General features: G+C 43.0%; 1 protein-coding gene across 1 annotated transcript in view; it reads right to left on the bottom strand.

The window, feature by feature from the left end:
• CATSPERB (cation channel sperm associated auxiliary subunit beta) overlaps nt 1-22,086 on the bottom strand; it is an 81,454-nt gene extending 59,368 nt beyond the window's left edge. The window contains exons 1-6 of the mRNA XM_054026174.1: nt 22,002-22,086; nt 19,785-19,882; nt 17,730-17,882; nt 16,310-16,370; nt 14,272-14,367; nt 12,716-12,865 (exon numbers count right to left, since the gene is read on the bottom strand). Coding sequence (XP_053882149.1) covers nt 12,716-12,865; nt 14,272-14,367; nt 16,310-16,370; nt 17,730-17,882; nt 19,785-19,882; nt 22,002-22,086 — 643 coding nt within the window. The remainder of the gene's footprint in view (nt 1-12,715; nt 12,866-14,271; nt 14,368-16,309; nt 16,371-17,729; nt 17,883-19,784; nt 19,883-22,001) is intronic.
• Nucleotides 22,087-26,063: the final 3,977 nt, after the last annotated feature.

Below are 26,063 nucleotides of genomic sequence, written 5' to 3' on the forward strand. Positions count from 1 at the left end.
CATATCCATGAATTGGAAGGTGGAGTGATCACATAGCTACTAGACGAACAAGCTCATTGATAGTCCTGAATTCTTTAATTCCAGAAGATAGTGTAGAATCTCAGTTCTGAAAGGTGACAATTAAGTCCTGACAGGCCCATTTTATAAATCTCTTCCACATAGCAGAACATGGGTGCCTGGTAAAGTCTTTTCTACTATAGATAAGGTTGTCCTGGGCTTCAAACAAACATGCTCTGATGCGGTCAACCAACTAACATCCATGCCGCAAGATAGAAAGTGCATGGATTGGAAGGCAGGACTTGGCCACAATACTGAGAATTAGGTCTGGTAGTAGAATCAGTATTTAGATGGAGAGGTTTCTAAGACCTGAATACCAAAACTGCCTTGGCAACCATGATTATCTTGATCGAGACCTGCTTGAGCTTCCTGAGAATTCTTGGTTTTAATGGAATTTGGGGGGATGTATAGCAAAAGTCCAAGGACCATGGCATCCGGATTGCTTCTGAAATGGATCCCAGGCTTTGCCCCCCATCTGGAGCAGAAGCCATGATAATTCCTGTTCTCTCTGATGGCAAGAAACCGATTTGAGGAATTTGGTTAAAATCACATTGTCATCTATGGGCCATGTATGGTTGTCTGCTGAGGCAATATGCAATCATGTTCTGTATTCCTGGTAGATGCACTGCCCTCATGGTGATTTCACAGTAATTACGTAAGTTCCAAAGTAGTGCAGGCTTTTGACATAGTGAAGTGGATCTTCCGTCACACTTGCTAGTTTATATAAAACATGGCTGCAGTAGTTGTCTGTCATGTCTTTTATAGTGAGGCTCTTGAGGGTTGAAAGGAAAACTGAGCATGCTTGACAAATGACTCAACTCCAGGACATTTATGTGGAGCTTCTCCTCTTGAGGAGTCCATAAACTCTGTGTTTATAGTCATCCAGATAGGCTCCCCGAAGGTGGAAGCATCAATCACCAGCCTTAGATGGAAGAGGAGGGAGAATGGAACCTCATTGCAGACTTTTGTTGGATCCATCCACCATTTTAATGATGACTGGAGTCATGGTGGAATACGTACAGCATGACAAGTTGATGTTTGCTTGGCTGATATACAGACTTCAATGACCCTTGCATACAGTACTGGGGAAGTTTGGCATGCTGAGCTATGCGGAAGAGAAGAATGAGGGGGGATTTGATAGCTGCTTTCAAATACCTGAAAGGGGGTTCCAAAGAGGATGGCTCTAGACTGTTCTCAGTGGTAGCAGATGACTGAACAAGAAGTAATGGTCTCAAGTTGCAGTGGGGGAGGTTTAGACTGGATATTAGGAAAAACTTTTTCACTAAGAGGGTGGTGAAGCACTGGAATGGGTTGCCTAGGGAGGTGCTGGAATCTCCTTCCTTAGAGGTTTTAAGGTCAGGGTTGACAAAGCCCTGTCTGAGATGATTTAGTTGGGGATTGGTCCTGCTTTGAGCAGGGGGTTGGACTAGATGACCTCCTGAGGTCCCTTCCAACCCTGATATTCTATGATTCTATGAAGGTGCAGGAAGCCATGTGGCCCAGCAGTCTGACGCAAGTTCTTACTGATGTCCTGGGCTGAACTCTTAGATGGTAACATAGGTCTAAAATGGCTTGGAATCTCTATGGTGGTATTCTCAGAAATGCTCACAGTTCCACGCGCAGGGCCAGGTAGGCAGGCAGCGCTTCAGAGTCTCAATGCATGGATGAGACGCTGGTGTAGAGAGGAGGGGTTTACATTCATTAGGAACTGGGGAAACTTCTGGAATGGGGGGAGCCTATACAGGAAGGATGGGCTCCACCTAAACCAAAGTGGAACCAGACTGCTGGCACTAAACATTAAAAAGGTTGTAGAGCAGTTTTTAAACTAGGAGATGGGGGAAAGCCGACTGCTGCAGAGGAGCATGTGGATCGGACAGAGACTTCTCTTAGGGGAGAGTCTAATGATAGAGAATCTCCAGGTTATAGTCAGGAGCAGAGAGTGGAAGAGGATAAAGTATGGGCCAGATCAGATGATAAACATTCACATAAAAAAGAATCTGATACATCAGAAAAGGGCAGACAAATAAACAGTGACAAGTTTTTAAAGTGCTTGTACACAAATGCTAGAAGTCTAAATAATAAGATGGGTGAACTAGAATGCCTTGTGATAAAGGAGGATATTGATATAATAGGTATCACAAAAACCTGGTGGACTGAGAGCAATCAATCAATGGGACACAATCATTCTGGGGTACAAAATATATCGGAAGGACAGAACAGGTCGTGCAGGGAGGGGAGTGGCACTATATGTGAAAGAAAATATACAATCAAACGAAGTAAAAATGTTAGCAAATCCGCATGTTCCATAGAATCTCTATAGATAGAAATTTCATGCTCTAATAAGAATATAACATTAGGGATTTATTATCGACCACCTGACCAGGACAGTGATAGTGATGATGAAATGCTAAGGGAAATTAGAGAGGTTATCAAAATTAAGAACTCCATAATAGTGGGGGATTTCAATTATCCCCATGTTGACTGGGAACATTTCACTTCAGGATGAAATGCAGAGATAAAATTTCTCGATATTTTAAATGACTGCCTCATGGAGCAGCTGGTACGGGAACCCACAAGGGGAGAGGCAACTCTAGATTTAGTCCTGAGTGGAGTGCAGGAGCTGGTCCAAAAGGTAACTATAGCAGGACCACTTGGAAATAGTGACCATAATACAATAGCATTCAACATCCCTGTGGTGGGAAGAACATCTCAACAATAGGGTTACCATACGTCCGGATTTTCCCGGACATGTCCGGCTTTTTGGGCCTCAAATCCCCGTCTGGGGGGAAATCCCAAAAAGCCGGACATGTCCGGGAAAATCGGGACAGGCATGGCTGGCGGTGCTGGGCCGGGGGCCGGGCCGGCGGTGCTGGGCCGGGGGCGGGGCCAGCGGTGCCGGGCCGGGCGTGCCGGGCCAGGGGCCAGCGGTGCTGAGCCGGGGGCCGACGGTGCCGAGCCGGGGGCCAGGGCCGGGGGTGCTGAGCCGGGGGCCGGGACCGGGCCGGTGGTGCTGAGCTGGGGGCCGGCGGTGCTCATCCGGGGGCTGGCCCAGGGCCCAAGCCGACCCAGGCTGGAGACGCCGGGGGGGCCAGACTGGGCCGCGCCTCCTCCCCCCACCCCTCCCTTACCTGCTTCAGGCTTCCCGCAAATCCAATGTTCGCGGGAAGCAGGGGAGGGGGCGGGGACTTTGGGGAAGGGGTGGAGTTGGGGCGTGGGCGGGGCTGGGGGCAGGGCCGGGGCACTCAAAATATGGTAACCCTACTCAACAGCCCAACACTGTGGCATTTAATTTCAAAAGGGGGAACTATGCAAAAATGAGGGGGTTAGTTAAACAAAAGTTAAAAAGTACAGTGACTAAAGTGAAATCCCTGCAAGCTGCATGGGCGCTTTTTAAAGACACCATAATAGAGGCCCAACATCAATGTATACCCCAAATTAAGAAACACAGTAAAAGAACTAAAAATAAGGCAAATAGAAAATTTGGCAGTGTTTATGCTCCTAAGTGCAAGAATGTAATAAGAAAAGCCAAAGAGGAGTTTGAAGAACGGCTAGCCAAAAACTCCAAAGGTAATAACAAAATGTTTTTTAAGTACATCAGAAGCAGGAAGCCTGCTAAACAATCAGTGGGGCCCCTTGATGATCGAGATACAAAAGGAACGCTTAAAGACGATAAAGTCATTGCGGAGAAACTAAATGGATTCTTTGCTTCAGTCTTCATGGCTGAGGATTTTAGGGAGATTCCCAAACCTGAGCTGGCTTTTGTAGGTGACAAATCTGAGCAACTGTCATGGATTGAAGTGTCACGAGAGGAGGTTTTGGAATTAATTGATAAACTTAACATTAACAAGTCACCGGGACCAGATGGCATTCACCCACGAGTTTTGAAAGAACTCAAATGTGAAGTTGCGGAACTGTTAACTAAGGTTTGTAATCTGTCCTTTAAATCAGCTTCTGTACCCAATGACTGGAAGTTAGCTAATGTAACGCCAATATTTAAAAAGGGCTCTAGAGGTGATCCCGGCATTTACAGACTGGTAAGTCTAACGTCTGTACCGGGCAAATTAGTCGAAACAATAGTTAAGAATAAAACTGTCCGACATATAGGAAAACAAACTGTTGAGCAATAGTCAACATGGTTTCTGTAAAGGGAAATCGTGTCTTACTAATCTATTAGAATTCTTTGAAGGGGTCAACAAACATGTGGACAAGGGGGATCCAGTGGACATAGTATACTTAGATTTCCAGAAAGCCTTTGACAAGGTCCCTCACCAAAGGCTCTTATGTAAATTAAGCTGCCATGGGATAAAAGGGAAGGTCCTTTCATGGATTGAGAACTGGTTAAAAGATAGGGAACAAAGGGTAGGAATTAATGGTAAATTCTCAGAATGGAGAGGGGTAACTAGTGGTGTTCCCCAAGGGTCAGTCCTCGGACCGATCCTATTCAACTTATTCATAAATGATCTGGAGAAAGGGGTAAACAGTGAGGTGGCAAAGTTTGCAGATGGTACTAAACTGCTCAAGATAGTTAAGACCAAAGCAGATTGTGAAGAACTTCAAAAAGATCTCACAAAACTAAGTGATTGGGCAACAAAATGGCAAATGAAATTTAATGTGGATAAACGTAAAGTAATGCACACTGGAAAAAATAACCCCAACTATATATACAATATGATGGGGGCTAATTTAGCTACAACAAGTCAGGAAAAAAGATCTTGGAGTCATCGTGGATAGTTCTCTGAAAATGTCCACGCAGTGTGCAGAGGCGGTCAAAAAAGCAAACAGATGTTAGGAATCATTAAAAAGGGGATAGAGAATAAGACTGAGAATATATTATTGCCCTTATATAAATCGATGGTACGCCCACATCTCAAATACTGCTTACAGATGTGGTCTCCTCATCTCAAAAAAGATATACTGGCACTAGAAAAGGTTCAGAAAAGGGCAATTAAAATTATTAAGGGTTTGGAACGGGTCCCATATGAGGAGAGATTAAAGAGGCTAGGACTCTTCAGCTTGGAAAAGAGGAGACTAAGGGGGGATATGATAGAGGTATATAAAATCATGAGTGATGTGGAGAAAGTGGATAAGGAAAAGTTATTTACTTATTCCCATAATACAAAAACTAGGGGTCATCAAATGAAACTAATAGGCAGCAGGTTTAAAACAAATAAAAGGAAGTTCTTCTTCACGCAGCACACGGTTAACTTGTGGAACTCCTTACCCTGAGGAGGTTGTGAAGGCTATGACTATAACAGCATTTAAAAGAGAACTGGATAAATTCATGGTGGTTAAGTCCATTAATGGTTATTAGCCAGGACGGGTAAGGAATGATGTCCCTAGCCTCTGTCTGTCAGAGGGTGGAGATGGATGGCAGGAGAGAGATCACTTGATCATTGCCTGTTAGGTTCACTCCCTCTGGGGCACCTGGCATTGGCCACTGTCGGTAGACAGGATACTGGGCTAGATGGACCTTTGGTCTGACCTGGTACGACCTCTCTTATGTTCTTCTGTTCTCTGATGGTAGATAAGCCACCATTGGTGTGGAGTAGAGACTGGCTCTTATGAGGTTTATATTTTTTCCAGTCACTATTGATTTGTCTTTGTTTATTTCCAGTCCAAAGAGAGATGCAGTTTGCTGAATGGAGCCCACAACTTGCTGGTATAATTTCCCATGAATAAGCCAATCAGCCAGGTATGGGAACACTTGAATTGATAGATTTCTGAGGGAAGCTGCCACTACCATGAAGCACTCTGTGAAAACTGGGTGCTGCTGACATGATGATTGGAATACTCTGTACTAGTTATGATATATCTTTGGAGGGCTGGGTGAATCATGGTATGAAAATAGGCATCCTGAAGATCAAGAACAGCATATTAATTGATCAGATGAAGGGATGAGATAATAGAGGCAAGGGAACCATCCTGAACTTGAGCTTTTGGATGAAGGTGTATGGTTGCCTCAGGACCAGAATAGGTTGTAAACTTCCTTTTTTGGAGGAATATGAAAATAGTGAGACTAAAAATCCTGTCCCCTATACTCTTGAGGAACTTCTAGTACTACTGCAAGACTGAGAAGTGATTGCACCTCTTGAAATACCATGCTGTCATGAGATGGGTACTTGAATAGGAACAGGGAATGTGGGTGAGGGTTTGCAATTGGATGGATGAGCCCACCTGTGACAGGGTGCATAAACCCTGCAACAGGCAAGGAGGAGTTAAAAAGCAGCTTTGGGTGCAGGCAGCCCTGCCCCTTCAAGGCATGCCAGTCTTGGAGGAGGAGCCTTAAAAAGGGAAACACCCAGTTCAGAAGGGCCCAGTCTGATGAGATGGGCAGACCTCTCACCCTCAGCTCCCAGAGAGGAGCACAGCAAAGAACCATGCTACCTTTGGTTACCCATGAGCACAGAGAGTAGGACAGACAGCAGAAGGATCTTGGCTAGACAAAGGAGCTGGTCCTGTAGTTCATTTCTTTAGTTTAGTCTCCTTTCCTTTGTTACTTTGAGACCTGAGATTAGGGACTTGACACCAAGGCAAACATCTGCTGAGAATACAAGCTCTTTGAGGAGAAGTTGGGTCAACGTAGGAAGTAGTCCACAGAAAAAGCAAGAAGTCTGACCAGACAGATGTAACCACCTGTTACTAGGGTCCCTGAGTTAGAACCCAGGCTAGAGGGAGGGACCAGGGTTTCCCTACAGCCTCACAAAGAGACTAGCATGAAGACCCCTGTAAGCAGTTGCTCTTACTGTTGTCCCACTCCCTGGCATCAGGGCACTATGTTGCAGGATACTTCACTTCTAACACCCTCTGGTGGCCACTTCCAGACAGAGACAGGCTATCATGGGGCCAAGGATCTTTTGTGGCCTGGCCCTCCAGCCAGGTCACTTAAAAGTTCTAGCCCTTCTGGGATAACAAAGGCTCAACTATAAATCCAAATAAAGCCAAACTAATAATTTTTCTGTCTCTCTGAGCTACTCTAAAATCTTCTGCTTTTGCCCTTACACTTGCAGAATTCCTTCTATTCTTCTTCTTCCCCAAAAGGATTCATCCACTGCCTCCTTTCCCCGTGGACTCTGGCAGAGAGTTCATGGACCTCAGAGGTCACCCTGCTCCTTACAGGAACTAACCTGCTTCCTGTGGGTCTCTTCCAGCCTGACCTCCCCAGGCCCTTCCCAGAGCAGAAACTCCCTTTGCTTCTCTCTTCCCTTAGACTGAGTACACAGCTCTGATTAGGCAGTCCTCTTTTGATCCCCTGCAGCTGGGATTAAGTCTCCACCCCACTCAGCTGGGACACAGCTTTCTGGTCACAGGCAAAGCTGAGCCCAGTATGCCTTAAAAGGTCAGCCACCCTGTGAAAACCCCAAACACAAGGTGCCAGAAAGTCTACTGGGCCTGGACCTGAGTTGTTGACCTAGTGTGAGGTCCTGGGAATACTGAGTGAAAACCCTTGTTTACCCAAAAGGGCTGAGACCAAATGTAAGCTAGTCAGAGGGCCGAGCCACATTGCAAAGACTACCAGTCTCTCTCATTTAGAAGGTAGATGTTGAGTAATTTTTCTTTCCAAACAAGTCCAATTTTTTGGGCTGTGGTTTTCAGAGTAGATTTTGACACTGATGTGTCCTCTGATTGGCTGCTGCAACTCCCATAAATGAATATAAAATTTCTCAAATCCCAATTGAGAGAATGTGATAGCAGAAGTCTGCTCTCTTCGATGTTGGAACCAGAGAATCAGGCATCTGCAAAGACCTCACCAAGGTACTAAAAGTCTATCATTTACTGGTAAAGTTAGACATCCAGGAGTTGTCGTTTGGAGAAAGTCCAGGACTTTGTGTGATTTTTCTTGAGCCACCTCAACAGCAATTTCCAACGTATTGTCAATTCTCCTCAAAAGGTCCTGGAATGTTTTGTCATCATCTGGGGTGGCACTTGATAACTCAGGCATTAATGCCTCATCCAGACTTAATGAGGACAAATGTATAGGGGCCAGATGGTCTCCAATCTAGGAATCCTCATCCAAAACTCAGACAGTGAGATCAGGTAATGAAGGCATAGGATGGGCTGATGATGGATACCCCTTTTGAGGGGCACAATTGGGTCTAGCCCTGGATTGGGCTGCTGGTTCAGGTCTTTTTGTTCAAGTTATTCCCCACAGAGTTCAATATGGCCAAAGGTACTGGTAAGCATAAGGGACTGGTAGCCAAGGAAGAGAGCTCCAGGGAGTGGTGTCCATACCTATGCCTATGATAATAGGAATCAACCCTAGAATCTCTCCCACAGGTAAATGTTCCTGAGTACCTTGACCTTAGCAATTTAGCTGATGAAGGCTCTCTACTGTCCTCAGACTAGAAGAGGAAAAAGAATATTCCTCTTTAAGAGGAGAGGCAGTACCAGTAGGCTTGTGTGGAGCCACCACAGAATGTTTTAGTTCACAGAGAATGCACTCGGTACCATAGTTGGGACAGTGGCCAGTACTGGCAATGGTGACTTTACCACTGGTAACAGGGGGGAGTCCGCTACTGAGGAGACTGATAGGTCTTTGGATACTAAGTAAATCTTTGGTACTAAATATGACAGTGCCTATGATAAGCAAGCTGCCATTGCCAGTACTGGGGTAGAGGATACCGGAAGAGTCAGTACTGGGGACATCAGTACCAGATGCCTTGGCACTGAGGCATCATTATCAGGTGATCTCTTTAGCACCAAAGATGAAGGTTCTGAGATAAAGTGACTGGTGCCTGAATGAGCACTGGTCAAACCTTTTTTGTCTCATGAGCTATCCTTGGCCTCTGATGCTCAAGAAGCTTAATGGGCCTTAGAAGTAGAAGGACCCAGAGAAGGAGTTCTGTCTTTTTCCCCTAAAAGCTCCTTCTTCCTACTGCCATCCAATGTTTTCCTAGAGGAAGAGAACAAATCCTTCAGCACAGGAACATCAGAGACACAAGTGGAAGAGGCAGCAGGAGCACATTCAGATGAGAGTGCTCAGATGTTTCTGTTCCTGGAAACCCAGGATCCATGATCAGAAGAAGGATGCATCATTCTCTCCATCAGAAAAAGTTTTAGCTGAGCTTCCCTGGCTCTTTGGTTGTCTTTGAACGTGACTTACAGCTGGCACATCTCTCCCGTGATGTGCCCTTCCCTTAGACACAATAGCATCTAGGATGCCCATAGTTTAAAGTCACTATGGCCTTATACAAAGGGCAATTCTTAAAGCCTGGGGTTTATGATCAAACAAAGTGACTGAACTCAGTGCTGAAAGTACCTCCCCCAAGCAAAATAAAACTAGTTTCCTCACAAAGAGATGAAAGGAAATGCTATAAAAAGACAAACTATACTAATCACTAAGTATGTGCTTACTACGACTACCTACGACTATTCACATATACAGAAAAAGGCCACACAACTCAAAAAAAGCTCAGACACTGCAAGTTCTGACTGACTTGTAGCCACAGATGGTGAGAAGGAACAGATGGATGGAACAACTCTTTATGCCCTCAGTTGGAGGCACGAAGACACATAGGGTGCAAGTGCGGTCCCAACAGACACTGCTGAGCAAAAATATTCATCTTGACAACCAACACTGGAATATATGGAGGATACTTGCTGGAGGATTCTCTGCACCTTGAGGTCTTTAAACCACGATTTGAGAACTTCAATAACTCAGACATAGGTTAGGGGGTTGTTACAAGAGTGGGTGGGTGAGATTCTGTCTCCTGCATTGTGCAGGAGGTCAGACTAGATGATCATAATGGTCCCTTCTGACCTTAAAGTCTATAAGTCTGTGAGTCTATATGCAGACAAGCAAGTGCAAAACCACCTCTCATCTCCTACCACTTGTGAGACTACCTGTTTCTATGCTTCTTCCTATGCCTGAAACAGATTCCCTGATCTAGTATGCCTTGCAAATCCCTATTCAAAATCCATTTATTTCAGCAAGGCTTTCACTCATCCCTGCTCTCAGACCTCTCTTCATAATCCTTTCATCTACTCTATATTATGGTTTGACCACAATGGACTGAATCTTGAAGTCTATACTCAGTCAAAACTCCCATGTATGCCAAAAGGAGTTTGATTTGAGTAAAAATGGAGTAAAAAGCGAGTAGTAACTTCAGGATTCAGGCCAATATGTATTAAAAAAAACATGCACCATGGAATTGCTAAGAAGTGTCAGGACAGGCAGGCAGGCATCTGACTGTCACTAGAGCAGGAGCAGTCTGTCAGAACTACCAGGCTGCTGGGAGTATCCCGAACAAGGTAGTGATGTTGAGCAGACTGGGGTGGCTATATTGTATTAGCAGCCTCTATACCTGCCTTGCTGTCACCTAGTTAGACCCTGGCTTGTTGATTGGCTGGACCCTTAGGACTCACAGATAATTATCTCAGGTGATGTGTGAGGTTCAGAACATGCAGGCTCAGGGATGACTCATCAGACTCAGAACACTCATCACAAGAAGTGAGCGAAGACAATTTTTAAAATTGCTCAATCATTTTGCTTTTCTGTTGCTTCCCTTCCCTCCTGTCCTACCTCTATTTTGTTAATTTGGATTCTAAAATCTTTGGGTCTGTGAATTTATCATTTTACATGTCTATAAAGCAACTTTGATACCAATGGTGCTATATAAATAGTAAATAAATAAAACCATTTTGTCCGTCTCTAAAATGGATTAACATTTGGTTTGGTAGCTCTTCCCATAATGGTGTGACAGACCAGATTACCCATAAACTCTTCAGCTTTTTCCAACAGATACAGCTAAACAATAGTAAGTTACTGAATATCTCTATCTTTACTTTGGTTTTTGTTTTACAAGATTACTGTTAAGCAAGTTTGTGCTGGTTTTACTTTTCAGCATTTCCTACATCGACCATTAGATGGCAGTGCTCACTTTTATTTGCATCTCAGTCCTCCTCTGTCTGAGATATTAAAGCTAATTTCACCATACTGTACAACAGAGTATAAGCCTTGGTCTACACTGGGGGGGAGGGAGGGAAAATCGATCTAAGTTACGCAACTTCAGCTACGTTATTCATGTAGCTGAAGTCGACGTACTTAGATCCAGGGCCGGCTCTGGCTTTTTGGCTGCCCCCAGAAAAAAAAACAACAAAAAAAAAAACGGGGCAGCCAGAACAGCAAAGCAAAAAAAAACACAAACCCACACCTGCGGCGTGGCCGGAGCGCGGGTGCAGGGGGACTGGCTGGGGGGGGAGGGGGCGGGAGCGGGCAGGAGAGAGAGAGAGAGAAGGGGGCGGCCAGGGCTACAGCAGGGGTGCTGCCACACGGCCCCTCCCGCTGCACCGCCTCCTGCCGTGAGGGCTCCTCTCCGGTCAGCAGGGAGGGAAGGAAGAGGACTGCCCTGCAGGGCACTCCGGTTCTCCGTGCCGCCGCCCCCTACAGGGCGGATGGAGCGGAACAAAAACAACAACAAAAAAGCGTCCATGCTGCCCTAGGATTGGGCAGAATGCCGCCTCCAACAATCTGCTGCCCCAAGCACCAGCTTGCTCAGCTGGTGCCTGGAGCCGGCCCTACTTAGATCGACTTACCGTGGTGTCTTTACCATGGTGAGTCGACTGCTGCCGCTCCCCCGTCGACTCTGCCTGCACCTCTCGCGGTGCTGGAGTACAGAAGTCAACAGGAGAGCGCTCGACGGTCGATGTATCGCGTCTAGACTAGATGCGACAAATCGATCCCCACTGGATCGATCACTGCCCACCGATCTGGCGGGTAGTGTAGACATACCCTCAGAGTGATTGTCTAAATGTGACCAAGTTTATCAGGACCAAAAGACATCTAATAATAGAAGGTCATACTAAAAATCAACCAATGGTCCATCCTCCAGCAGGGGTTCATTGCTGGCTTCTTCAGGGGAAGGTTTAAAACCTTCATAATTCAACTAAGTGTGCAACACTACCCTATTGGGAATTATTTTCCTGAACCCAAATGATGATCAAAATATAACTGGGAGCATGATACATTAGACGGGGTACTGGACTGGGGGACAACTTTGGTTTTATTTCCAACTGTACCATCAACTTGCTAAGTGATTGTGGTCAAGTTACATCACTCCTCAGTGCCTCAGATCATTTTTACAGCTGGTAATCTGAGGCACTGAGACCCACAAGTAATTTATGTATTGCGTAAAAAAGCATGTCAGAGTGCCCTCTTCTGGGAATGAGCAAAACAAAAGTGGCCAATTAAGACTTTTCTATACCATTCATTAGGTCAGGTGACAATCCTATTTCCTTCTTTCTCCTCTAAACAGTGCTGGCCTTTAAATCTCTCTGAATGTCTCAGATAATTTCAGTTGCTTTTTTCCAGACCTCTTCTCTTTCTGCTTTGCCTTTTTGAAATGAAGGGATGCACCCTAAATTCAACAGTCAAAGCGAGGCGGTATCATTGATTTGCATAACCGAAATATAGTATTTTTGGGAGGTTTCTTTTTTCACCTTTTGGCTGTGATTGCACACGGGGCCAGACAATGTCACTGACCTGTCTAATTTTGGAAGGGAGGGTACAGATGTTTACATAAGGTAATGCGAGAGGTTCTATTTATTTCAGAACCAGGGAGAATATGTGAATAGTACAAACTGTTTGATCCAACTTACGTTGCCTTGCACTGGTCTACAGATTTATGGTGAATATATTCAAACACACAGATACACAACTTACCATGTACTGTATCGTTGCATATAAGAGCAATTACTGCCACATCATTAGCACAGGGGCATTTTGACACTGTGATATTTATTACATCTGGTATTAGAACACCAATTTCAGTAGAGCCTATTGGTTTGCCAAGATGCCACTGAAGAAGAGGCTCTGCGGAAGAAAAAAGTCTAGATGTTTAAAATATACAAAGCATGAATACACTGCATGTTTATTTAACCATCCTTGCCACTTGTCCTATATATTTCATGGATAAAGAGAAGACAAATGTAATTGGTTATAAGAGACTAAGTAAGAAATGAACCTAAAGTGGCTTCACATTTGGAGTGCAATAGAGAAAGAATGTGCACGTGGACGAGGACATATGTAAGGGCTTGCCTATACTACAGAGGTACAGCTCCGGCACTGCAGCTGTGCTGTTGTAGGATAGACACTTGTTACAGTGGTACAGAAGGGATTTCCCCCCTCACTAGAGTAAATCCACCCCTATGAGAGGCGGTAGCCAGGTTGATGGAAGAATTCATTCAAAGGTTTATAACTTGGTGTGACAGGATGCTATCAGCTGGGAGTGAGGGCTGCAGGGAAGCCGGTCTTTGCTATTAGCCTGTGTTGCATATTCTTGTGAAGAAAGAGGGAAATAAATTCACACTTTGGTGAAAGATAAACGGCATGGTGTACGTTTGAGATTATGAACCATCTGAACTGGCCAGGCAGTGAGGTTCACCAGGTAGTGACGGAGACACCCTGTGACACTTGGCCAAATTCAAGTAGATTTTCACAGGGTCAGGAAAAAGCACAAGGGATTGGCCTGACACAAAGGCTACTCCCATGCCAAATTTTAAATCTCTGTTCCAAAGCAGGGAGGCTCTCAGATCATTTCGAAGTATTTTTTAACGGAGAAAAACATATTTTCCTCTTAGCCTCGTTCTTGGAAACAGCTGAACTATATTGGCTGAAATAAAAAAAAAAAAAAATCAGCCTGAGGCAGACACCAGGCATAGAAAACTTCAGCCCAAACCACTGAAATTTCACAAAGTTCTAAGCAACTGAAAACAGGAGATTTTTCATGGGAAGTATGGGCAACCTTAATTAGGCAGTGTTGCCAATAATAATCATGTTACAAGACAATAGTCTTGACAAAGAAATTAGGAAGACTCTTTAGCTTGCTCTACAGAAGGGACATAGTTTTCTAATAAAATTAACTGAAAAAGGTGCACTGATCATCTTGTTATATTTTTCCACAGACAGAACTTTTTAGATGAACTCTATCCTGTACTGAGGTTGTACAATAACTATATGAATATGATTAAGGCATTAAGGCAATTTAGCATGTGTAGAAGAAACTGATTTTTAAAGAATTTTTTTCAATTTTCCCCTAATGGTGTCACTAAAGGGCAGAGTTAAGGTTATTTGTGTGCCTTAGCAGTATGTTTCCATTTCTTAAAATGTTTAGATTTAAGTGTAAGCTTAACTCCGACTAATATCATCCTTAACTGCATTTTAACAGGGTATTTAAAAAAAAAATTCTACATGATTCTCTCTTTCTAAATGTATCTTACCTCTAAAAATATCTAGTAGTGTTCCTTCAGTAGTAAACATGTTTAATCTATGATGCATGGTGAATCTTACAAACCATTCCTCTATTGGAGCAATATCTGGTTGAACATAAAGTGAATATAAATGGACAGCATTTAGAGTCTTCTAAAAACACAACAGAAAAGTGATTCGCACAGAAGGTTCTTTGTTCATACTTCAGTCTGCCTTCATACAATGGTTTTCCCATAACTTGAATCCACCCAAACTGAATAACTTCCCATGACATTCCTGTTTATAAAAAGAACCAAACAATTCTGAAGCCTTATTCAGCGAAAACATTCATTGAAGTCAATGGGAAGGTTTCTTAAACAAGTGCTGTAAAACTGAGTAAAGTGCATCAGGATCTGGCCCAAAGACTATTCGTTATGTGACTTCATTTCTCAACATTTCACATAGCAAGGTGACATAATACATAGAATATATAAGATGAAGTATATTTGGATTTTTAAAAAGCTAAAGATACAGTGTCTCACTGATTCCTAGTCAAAATATTTATCTGCATTATCTTGGATACAAACACTGCCGCACAGAGTGAAAAATTGCTGAAGGACCAACAACTAGGAAACTGCTCATATAGCTGCGGGTCTATCTAGTCTGACATGGGTTTATTTAACATCTTTAAATAAGTGGAAGTGGGAGTAAACCAAATAATGAAATTAACAGATTATATTAATCTGTTAATCTAGGGGGGAGGGATAGCTCAGTGGTTTGAGCATTGGCCTGCTAAACCCAGTGTTGTGAGTTCAGTCCTTGAGAGGGCAATCTAGGGCAAAATCAGTATTTGGTCCTGCTAGTGAAGGCAGGGAGCTGGACTCGATGACCTTTCAAGGTCCCTTCCAGTTCTAGGAGATTGGATATTAGGAGGAACTGTGAACAACAGTGACAGCAGAGAAATATTCCTAGATATGTTAGAAAGGAGGACAGAACATAACAAAAAGTTTCAGATTGGGAAAGTGAAAACCAATACAGAGGAGGAAAACCAATATGAAAAACAGATACACAAGGCAGGGAATGAACATGGAAAGCCACAACTCTATAAGAAACAGAGGTGATAAAGGAAAACAAACAGGAGTTTCCAATGCAATATGCCAGTGTAATTTTGTCTACGAAGTCATGAAATCTCAACCAGGGAGAAGATAGTCATTGGCAAAGGTTATTCAAAAATAGGTGCCTAAAATTAGGCACCTAAATAACTCTGGCCTGATTTGTTAAGTGATGAGCACCTTCAGCTGTCACTGAAATTCATTCAGAATTGCATAACTCAATATCAAAAAGATATTAAAAATTAAATGAAGGTGAAGAAAATAAAAATTACTAGATTTGTAAGGAAAGACTAACAAGGCTAACTATTTACAGAATGGGTCAGAGATTACTATATGAGGACATGATCTACAAGTATATGAGGGGGGCCAAGAATGAAAAGGACTTATATAAGGTGGTACAAAGCAGCGGTGTAGCTAGGACAGAAAAACTAGGTGGGCCCTGGATTTCGGGTGGGCAGGCAATGATGGGAGGGTGAGGGAAGGGGAACAGGAAGAACCAGGGAGTGCAGGAGGGATTCCATGCCCTGGAGTTGGGGGGGGGAGGGGAGGGAGGGATAGTTGGCATGAAGGGGAGGGACCACAAAAAGGATCCAGTGCCCTGGGGAGGAGGGCAGGAGGGATGGGGGAGTCTGCCTCCCCCCACTCCCTTTCCTGCTCAGCAGGCACCTGGGGTGCACAGGCTGTGGGGTGAGCCCATAAGGCGGGAGAGCCCACTGGGGCTCAAGCTCCGCCCGCCCCTCCCAATCCCAGCTCAGTGTCATGTCTCTCTCCTGCCGGTGCTGCATGCAGCTGTCCCAGTCTCTGGCCCTAGGGCTAGCCCCGTCCCCTCCCCCCATGAGGCAAAGAGCAGGTAAACCTAGTAATAATGGGATGAAATTAAGAAGAGTAAAACTTCAGTTGAAGTTGAGGGAGAACATGGTGATAGTGATATGTATGTAACTAAAAATATAGTTTTTACCTGTATTATATGTAATATTTCTTCTGGGGATATCAATAGTCCAGGTAGACTGACTTTCTTCCTTTCATTAAAAAAAAAAAATCAATGAAATATTTTATTTCTCTATGATTCTAAGTTACACATTTTATTTTGCCCTTTTTTCCATTATTTTCAAAGGGTGTCAAAACTTTGGATTAAATCATCTGTGATGAAATGGAAGCACTGCAATCACACAGGCTGCTGTCAGATTCTGTCTTTTACGGTATTCTCTCTTTTACGGTACTTATTCATTGTATCCACACTTTATATCTATACATGGATGACGGATAAAACTCATTGAAAAGAATAAGCATGATTCCATTCCTCACCATGAAGCCATGGCAGAGTGAGCTTGGCCCCACGAGTAATTACCCAGGGTTCCAGGTGGGCTTGTAAAGCCCATGCTGAAGCATGCACTGCTATGGCTTCCTGCTCCAGTACCCAAGTTAGCAAGATTCAAACTAGCTCAGGTATGCCAGCTTGCGCTGCAGTCACCCCCTGGGGTTACAGTATAGTGGTACAACTTGTGTGTAGAGATAAGGCCTCATTTAAAGTTCTGGGGATGGCTTGAATAGGTAGTCACAGCAGGACAGGCATTCAGATCTGATTCAACACTGCTGAAATTTCAGACACTCATCAATTGATGTCCCAAAAATGGAAGAAATAAGATTGTATCATACTTATTCTGGGCTGTAACCCACTATTCTGAAATGCCTGCAAAGCCTGAACAAAGCATGGGGAAGAAGGGTGGCATCCGGAACCTGTTTCTTCTGGGTTTAGCGCTTTAATTCCTATCTGCCATTAAAATGGTGCATTCAGAATAGCTTGAAACTTTGAAAGGTTGCAGCACTTCCTTTCTCTGTGCAGATAAGGCTCTGGCATTCCATCCAGATCCCAACCCAGTGCATTTCCTTCTCAATTGGTTTGCAGCTTGGTAGTCTTTTGACTTGCTGGCCTGTAGTTAGCTCTTCTAGCTTCTCTTGAACGCTGCTTTACCTCCTGTTTCTCTGCCCATGCCTCCCTATGGCGCCGCCTCTCTCCACCTACCTCTCACATTCCATTCTTACTTCTCCAAATTCCGCACCTCATCTCTCAGAAATAGCCCAAGCCACCATGCACCTGACCTGACCGCTCAGCTGCTACTACCATTTCTCCCTGCTTCATTTCTGAACTATAGAAAAGTATCAGGAATGAAGGGGTTACACTGGACGCAACCTTATTTAAGTGCAGTTCTTCTGTATTTGTATCTAATTCTGACAGAAATGCAAAGGTAATCCAACAGCCTGGTAGGAAGGAAAAAGTGTTAAGTGAGAGGAACAGGCTAAAATTGCTTTTTTACACTGACCAGTGCTTGCCAAATTACTGTTTATCAAACATGTATTGAAAAAGAACAAAATGTTACCAGTTTCATTCTGAAGTAGAAGATCCCAGAATAGGTACTGTTGAAGATCTGAATGCTGGGAGCAAGCCCTGATGAGGTATATCGCAGAAGAAGCTTTTTTCTGTTCTCCAAAGTATCCTCCTGATTTACATTATATAAATGACAGCTGATTTTCTTTGAGGAGGAAAAAACCCACAAACTTTTAGCAGGGGAACACCTTTCTTCCCCCAACATGCTTCAGTTACCAAAATGATCAAACATTCAACAGGCCAGTTTAGGTGGATTAATTAGTGGGATTTGATTGCACATATCAATTTGCCCTGCAAATCAACATATTGTAACAAATCCATGACCAGCTAGGGCTTTACAGTATCACTACAATGCACATTACAGCCATGCTGAACTTCAGGTCAACTGTGGGCATAGGAATAAGATCCTCTAGTTCCAGAAGCACAGTCCCCTACCACTTGAGCTGAAGGAAAATCTTCATTAATAGTTATCAGGACAGGGTCAGTTGAAGAGTTCAGATTCTGTCAGTAGAGGTAATTACAATGTAATTAATTAAACACAAAACCCTATAATATTACAACTTTAATTTTCAAAATGTGGCCTCTATCTATCTGTGTGAAAGCAACTTCACATGCACCATCACTTCTATATGTAAGTTTTACACACTACAGCTATCATTTTTATGCACTAACTGTAAAAGGAAAACAAATTTGTGCAAGCAAGTCTAACAATCAGGGTCATCCAAATGTACAGGCAAATGATCAAAGCGATACAAGTGATAGTGTGCAAAAACTACCATTGCAAATGACTGCAGGTGCACAATTACACACCTATAAAGTACAGGCTTGAGTTTAAATATCAAGATCTGGCTGTAAGATTTTGAAATCTGGAAAGCTTGCCATTGATGCATGAGACAGAACAGAATGCAGTTCTGCAGTCAAGTAGCCTTTGGAGCTACAATAGTAGAAAATGCATATTTGCCTATGAAATACAAGTGCATACGACTCCAAATATATTTTAAAAAGAGGTACGGTGTATGTGCAGTATACCAATGTGCCATTTTTAGTGTCACATTGGTGACTGTGACGGGGCGGCTGCCCCTCACTGGCAGAAAAGGGGTTAAAAGCAGCCCTAGGGAGGCTGCACTGGAGGCAGCCAATTAGAAAGGGGCGGCGAGGAATAGCCAGTCATGACCCTGCAGGCCTATATAAGAAGGGCTGCAGACAGGGGAGCTAGAGAGAGCTCCTGGCTGGCTGCTAGAGTCTGGAGGCTAAGGCTTTACGGTAAGGGCAAAAGAGGGTGCTGGAGCTGCATGGGAAGTGGCCCTGGGACAATGGACTGCAGTTGCAACTGAGGGAAGTGGCTAGATGGAGATTGCAGGTCCCCCGAAAGTGGTGAACCCAGAGTGTGGTGCAGCTGGAGGGCAGCGTCATGAAGAGGACACTGTGGTCCTGGGAGTGACATGGGTCCAAGAGCAGAGGTGACGGTGGGAGAGACACCACCAGAAGAGGGTGCAGAACTAATTCCCAAGACAGCCAGTAGGAGGCGCAGCAGTGGTGAGTTCCACCCCATCACAGTGACCAAAGCTTGTGACCGAATAATCTGGATATTCTTCATATATCCATTATTCATCGGAAGGAATAGCTCTACTGGGATAATTCCAGACTATTGTTAAATATATCCATTAGTAAAAGTAAGCCAATGAAGAAATATCCAGATTATTTGGTCACTGAGATGTTAGGTAAAAGCAGTAATCCATTGCAAATCTAGGGGAAATTACCTTTTTGAATGATACCAGATCACTGCACTCTTCAATGCCATAGGTCAACTCTCAAATCTAATTTGTTACCGTGAGGTCATCATTCAATCAATCTAATGAGAATTATTTCACTTTTAATGAAGTCCTTATTATACATGACAGGTTTACACATATGGTAATACTTTCAACTCTTAAGAGGAATTAATCCACAGTCCTCGAATTATAATAAAATAGTAAACCACAGTGCTGTACTTTTTATCCATATGCATTGAACAATTACAAATATAAAGCTTACCTTGGGAACTTACCAAATTTTGTGAACCAAGGTACAATTTAATGACCTTGGGCTTTGGGCTTGCATCATCTAATGGTTCAGTATAGCAAGAGAAACTTGAATTCTCTTTCACTGAGGGAGACAAAAATATAGTTTAATCATTGAAATATCCTTTGTAGAAATGTCTGTTAAAGCTAAATATTAATTTTGGAAAGGAAAAAGATAATGTACTAACTTGTACTAGGTATAAGGAAAATTAGCAAACACATTGAAAAAAATTACACTCATCTATCAGGACCTGACCATAGAATCATAGAAATGTAGGACTGGAAGGGACCTTGATATGTCATCTACAGGGTCGGCTCTAGGCACCAGCTTAACAAGCAGGTGCTTGGGGCGGCCAAAGGAGAGGGGGCGGCACCTGCGGCAGTTCGGGGCGGCAGGTCCCTCACTCCCTCTAGGTGCGAAGGACCTGCCGCTGAACTGCCACCGCTGATCGCGGCTTCCGATCGCGGCTTTTTTTTTTTTTTTTTTTTTGCGTGGGGCGGCAGAAATGCTGGAGCCAGCTCTGGTCATCTAGTCTGGATGAGCTGAGGCAGGACCAAGTAAACAGACCAGCCCTGACAATTGTTTGTCCAACCCGTTCTTAAAAACCTCTAATGACGGAGATTCCACAACTTCCCAAGGTAATGTGTTTGAGTGCTTAACTACCCTGACAGGAAGTTATTCCTACCATCTGATCTTTGGTGCAATTTAAGCCCATCACGTCTCCCCTCATTCCTCTCTTCTCCTGACTAAACAAACCCAGTTTTTTCAGTTTTTCCTCGTAAATCATGTTTCTTAGATCTTTAATCATTTTTGTTGCTCTCCTCTGGACTTTCTCCAATATGTTCACATCTTTCCTTTAGCGTGATGCCCAGAATTGGACACAATACTCCAGTTGAATATCAGTGCTGAGTAGAGTGGAAGAATTACTTCTCCCATCTTGCTTACAAGACTCCTGCTAATACATCCCAGAATGATAGTCACTTTTTTTACAACAATATTACATTGTTGACTCGTATTTAGTTTGTGGTCCACTATAACACCAGTAACCTCATGTGACTATTAAAAGCAATCTTTAAGGCTCTAGTTCCTGACAAAATTCCAGAGTGCCTGCTCATTTTCAGGTATGAATTAGAAAAAGTTCTACAGAGCTCTTTTTGTCTGGCATTTCTACAACACTCCCCACAAGGGTATCTGAATAATGAACATGGTAAATTAAATCTGCATATTTTTGCCCATAATGGACATTCATATTGGGTTCTACTCTTTGCCAATCTAGGAGCTCTGCTTGGTTAGTCTGTGAGTGTGTGTGAGAGTCCAAGGACACTGATTTTGAATGAAATACCAGAGGCTACTAGACTGAGCCAAAGTCTGACTGCTTTGAAAGGATACGTCCAGATGCATCTTTTTACAAAAGCTTTCCTATTATAATGAACAACCACAAAATACTCACAACCCAACCAAGCAGGTATTATTTGGAAACTCTCACTAGCCATTGTTCTGGGCATTATCTGTCTTCTTCCAGCAGAATACAGTTTTCTCAGGGTGTTGTGGGTAGCTAGGTATTTTGTAATGAAGCTGGGTTGTGATCCATTGATGGCTTTGTAGAACAATGCTAAAACCTAGAAATTGACATTGAAAACAAATTGGGAGGGAGAGGGGAATGCAGAAATCTGTCGTGTGATCTCAATGGCTTCTTCTGCTGAAAAGACAGGCTGCTTCATTCTGCACGAGCTGGATGTTCTGTATTACTTCCACCTTCAACTCTAGGAGCAATGTTACATTAATTAGATTGGATGTGACAAATGCATGGATTGCTGTTGTCAAGTCTTCATCTTAAAGGAATATGCATAGTCTTCTAGCAAGCTGAAGGTGGAAGAAAGCATCTCACCTGTGTCAGTATCTGGGGATCCAGTGCGAGTGATGACTACTGGTATTATATAATCTTTGTAAGGCGCTCAAATGCTGTAGTGATCAGCATGGGAAAGAGATCAAATGAGATTGAACAAAAGAATGGTTTGGCCAAATGTGCATAAAAATGTTATGGTACCTCGCCACATGATACAAGACAGTGCATTGTAAGTCATCATGGGCCTATGGTACTGATAATTTCAATATTACCACTTTACATCTCTGAATGTGAGTCCGTAACTATTCTCCTGCACTGACTACCAGTAAGTTAACATAGAGCTATATCACAACTTGCCTTCCACATTATAAGTGATTCCTGAAGATAGATTAGGCATCTTTAAAATTGCTCCAACTGCAATATATAAAACCAGTGAGTCCATCTGTTTAAACAAAACAAAACAACCACCCTCATTTTATAATCTTAACAACATATTATGGGAATCTTATATCAGTTCTACAGAAACTGAGGCCATTTCACAAAAAATTATGCTAGAGACTTGCAAGACTCTTGGCTTCTACTCCCTTCTCTATCACTGGCTTTTTGCCTGACCTTGAGCAACTCACTTGACTTCTCTATGCCATACTTTTCCTTATTTGGATTACGCTACCCATCCTGCAATGTCCCACAATGCAATTCTCTCTTGTAGAGAGAATGCTGCAGAACAGGCAGTACTAACTAGTAGTTAGGGTCTATGTTTAACTTTTGCCGCTGACTAGCTGTGTGACCTTGGGCAAATCACTTCGCCTCTTTGTGCCTCAGTTTTCCCAGCTGTAGAATGAGAACTCTCAGGGGCATTGTGAGAACTAATATTTATAAACCACTTTGAGACCCTGGGATAGAAGGTGTTATATAAAATATACAGCATTTAACTATCAGGATTTCCCAACTCTTAATAATTCCCTTTGTCTTAATCTTTTCTTCTTCATGCTGTCCCCATTTGGCTCACTTTATTCTTGTTTTTGTGTGTATTCAAGACACTTCATTTCCTCTGAGTGCAGCTCTAAAACAGCGAGCAAAATAGACCCAGTCCTCTCTTCCCCCAACCCCACACTGGCCTCTTCACCATTTTTTCCCCATATGCATGGCTGAGCTGTCATGCCTATCTTCCGCAGCAGCCAATCAGCAGTTCCTTAACCTGGGACTAGCTTCAGGATTCTGAAGGATGGCAGTTGGCCTTCCCAACTGTCCCCTCAGATAGACAGCGGCAGCCCTTCTGCTCCGTGCTTCCATGAGCAGCAGGTATAGGGCTCTCAGAAGTTCCTGCCAGTGAGAACTGTAGTGCAGATCCCTGGCTGGCATGGGGCCCATTATGTTCACCCCCTTTCACATAGTTGACAACAGGCTTGTCTTAATTAATGTCTTTATTACCGAGTTAACAGGGAGCACAGGCTAATCTACATATTGGTTCTTATCCTGTAACACAGGCTGCTCCTGCACCAGGCCAGGAGCTGTTTCTTTCTGTTCATAATTAAAACAGACACACTGCATGACAAAGAGAGAGCTAAAAACTTAGGACAAAATTCTGCTCTTGGATCCACACGATGGCTCCCTCGACTGATACTCTGTTCTCTCTGCCTGCTCAAAGCCCCTTACTCTGCTCCAAGAGACTCTTGAATTAAAGAAAGCAAAATTCCTCACTTGGAAGGAAGGACAACTACAGATAGATTGGGATCACTAAGAAAGGAGTGAATCAATATTAAATCATCCCCTCCCCAGTCCACACAAGAAGGGGGATTGAAAGAGACCGGCTGAGTTTTAAATAACTTGATATGAGGTATGGGATTTCCTGATCTGCTCATGAAAGTTACTGAGTTCATAGGGTGATTTCTTACACCTCTTATCAAATGGGAATAATTAAAAGTGAAATGCAAACCCAAAGTCTCTCACATTATATATTTTCCCTCTAAACATGCCACCTTTCTGTAAAGGTGCCCATCTTTATTCTTGTATGGTTGGAGAATAGAGACCACAACATCAGTGTGAGCACTTAAATCAGTGATCAGGGCCAGCTCCAATGTTTTTGCCACCCCAAGCAGCAAAAAAACAACAAGCCACGACTGGCTTTATAAGCAATTGCACACACTGCAGCAGCTACTTCAAAGGATGATGAGTCCCTTGACAGGGAAGGGTAACCTGGTGCAGGGAATGGCATCAGGCTCTGCAAACTTGAATACATCTAACTTATCCAAATAAGTTGCTAATGCGTTCTTCCCCTATTTTGGGTTGCGGTTCATTCCCCCTTGTTATTAATATTAATTGGGTTGACTATCTAGTTACCTTTGATATTTGTATTGCTCTTATTCTTCAGGCAGTACTGTACTCTGCAGAGTATTATTGTGTCTCTGCCTTCTCTGATTAGGATTTAAATCCTCTTTTCTAATTCAAGCACTGTTCCCTACACTTCTGGTCCCAGATAAGGAAAAATAAAAAGGAAAACAAACTATCAACCCCACCTGGGCTCAGTATATAGTCCTGGTACTTTAGGGAAGTGTCTCTAGCCCCTTTTGGTGGGAGCCTGGGGTGGGTAGGTCTGTACTCCTCTCCAGCCTTCTGAGTTGGGTTGCTGCCTTTTCAACCCTGTCTCCAGTTGGAGCATGAGCTGCAGGGTTGGAGGGGTGGGGCTAGCTGGGCCCAGTAGTTCCCTTTAACCCCTTCCATCCCAGTGTAGGGTTTGTATACTTCAACACAGCCAGGTAAATTGATCTATGTAAGATTTTTTCCAAAGTTTACTCTACAACTAACTCTGGTACATCAACCATTGACTTATTTTGTGCTACCCCAGAATAAGTGTACTGATCACATCATATTAAAACTACTGTATACAATGGGATTTCCTTTAAGTTTAGAGTTTGTGGGCACTCAAATTGTCTCCTTGGAATAGAGAACAATAGCAGATGACTCTTCTCTCACACTTAGATTGTAAACTCTTTTGGACAGAAACTTTTTCTTCTGGTTATCCTGTCTCATGAATATTTTCAAGAATTAAAAAAAAGTTTTCCCATCCCAAATCTGGAACGTCAAAATCTTGAAAATGTTCATGATTGAAAACTGAAAATAAGAGTTCAGTTTGGGTCAATGTTTTGTTTTGATAATTGCAAAACATTTTCCTTCTATTTTGAACATTTTTCTTTTTTCCTTTAATTTTTTCCAAAACATTTTTTCAGTCTATTTAATTTAATTTCAAAACAAAACCAGTTTGAATTGGAAAACTGGAATTTTTCATTTAGGAAGCATCAAAGCAAAAGGTTTAGACAATTTTGATACTTTTTCTTCAAGTTGGGAGATTCACTGAAACCAACCCTGTTTCAAAACCAGACAGATTTGCATTTTTTGATAAAAATGATTCGCTGAAAACTTCCCAACCAATTCAATAACATAGTTATGTTTTTAGATTGTAAATTCCTTGGGCAATACAAATAATGCCATAGTTAATTAAACAAAAAATTCTGAATGCAGAGTGGATGCCCTTAAATTTAAGAGTGCTCTTTTTCAGGGAAGCACAGAAATTCTTCAAAACAAAATCAGAAATGGGCCTGAAATGGAACAATGGGTCCAAAAACTCTGATCCTGATCCAAGTCCAAATTTAATTTCTCCTGCTCTCTCTTCTATGAGCCAAACTGGAACACTGTCTCCAAACATCTCCCAGCTTTGGGATTACCTGAACTTCGTGTATCAGACCCTCCAAGATTGATACACATCTCTTTTCCTGCCAGAATGATCATTAAACAAAGATTTCTTTGGGGACCTGTCTTCTCAGACATAAATCCAGTTGTAGATATTATGGATCAAGAGAGACTGATTGTTGCTAGCCTATTTCACCTATTCATAGTAGAGAAACCAGCCCAACCTGAGCAAATCTTGAAGACACGCACCTGTACTGGAATTCCACAGCCAGAGCTAGGAGGCTAATTTGTGTGTCCTCATTTAATCTCCATTACAAGAGGCTATAAGGCTCTGTCTTGCACTGCTGGGACTGTTTTATTTAGTCTAACACCTCCGACCACAAGAGGTCTTGGATTTCAGCTCTGGCAGTCCCTATCATAATTCCAATACTATAAGTAGCTTAGACAAGAGTTAAATTTCTCTGCTGTTCTTTACAACAGCCACTGTGTAGCAGTAGAATACAACTATTTTTCCTCCCCACGAGAAGGCCAACATTTCAACAGACAGTCTCATACATGGGGCAGTGCTCAAACTTTCTCCTAGATTATAAGCCTTTGCCAGCAGGAACCATCTTTTGTGTGTGGGGTGGAGTGGGGAAGTGGGGTTCCTAGAATAATGAGATCCTGATTCAGGCATCTGTGCACTCCCACAATAAATACATTACAGACAGTACTACTAAGAAAATAGGTACA

Source organism: Malaclemys terrapin, chromosome 4, assembly GCF_027887155.1.
Source record: "Malaclemys terrapin pileata isolate rMalTer1 chromosome 4, rMalTer1.hap1, whole genome shotgun sequence".
In the NCBI taxonomy this organism is placed as follows: domain Eukaryota; kingdom Metazoa; phylum Chordata; order Testudines; family Emydidae; genus Malaclemys; species Malaclemys terrapin.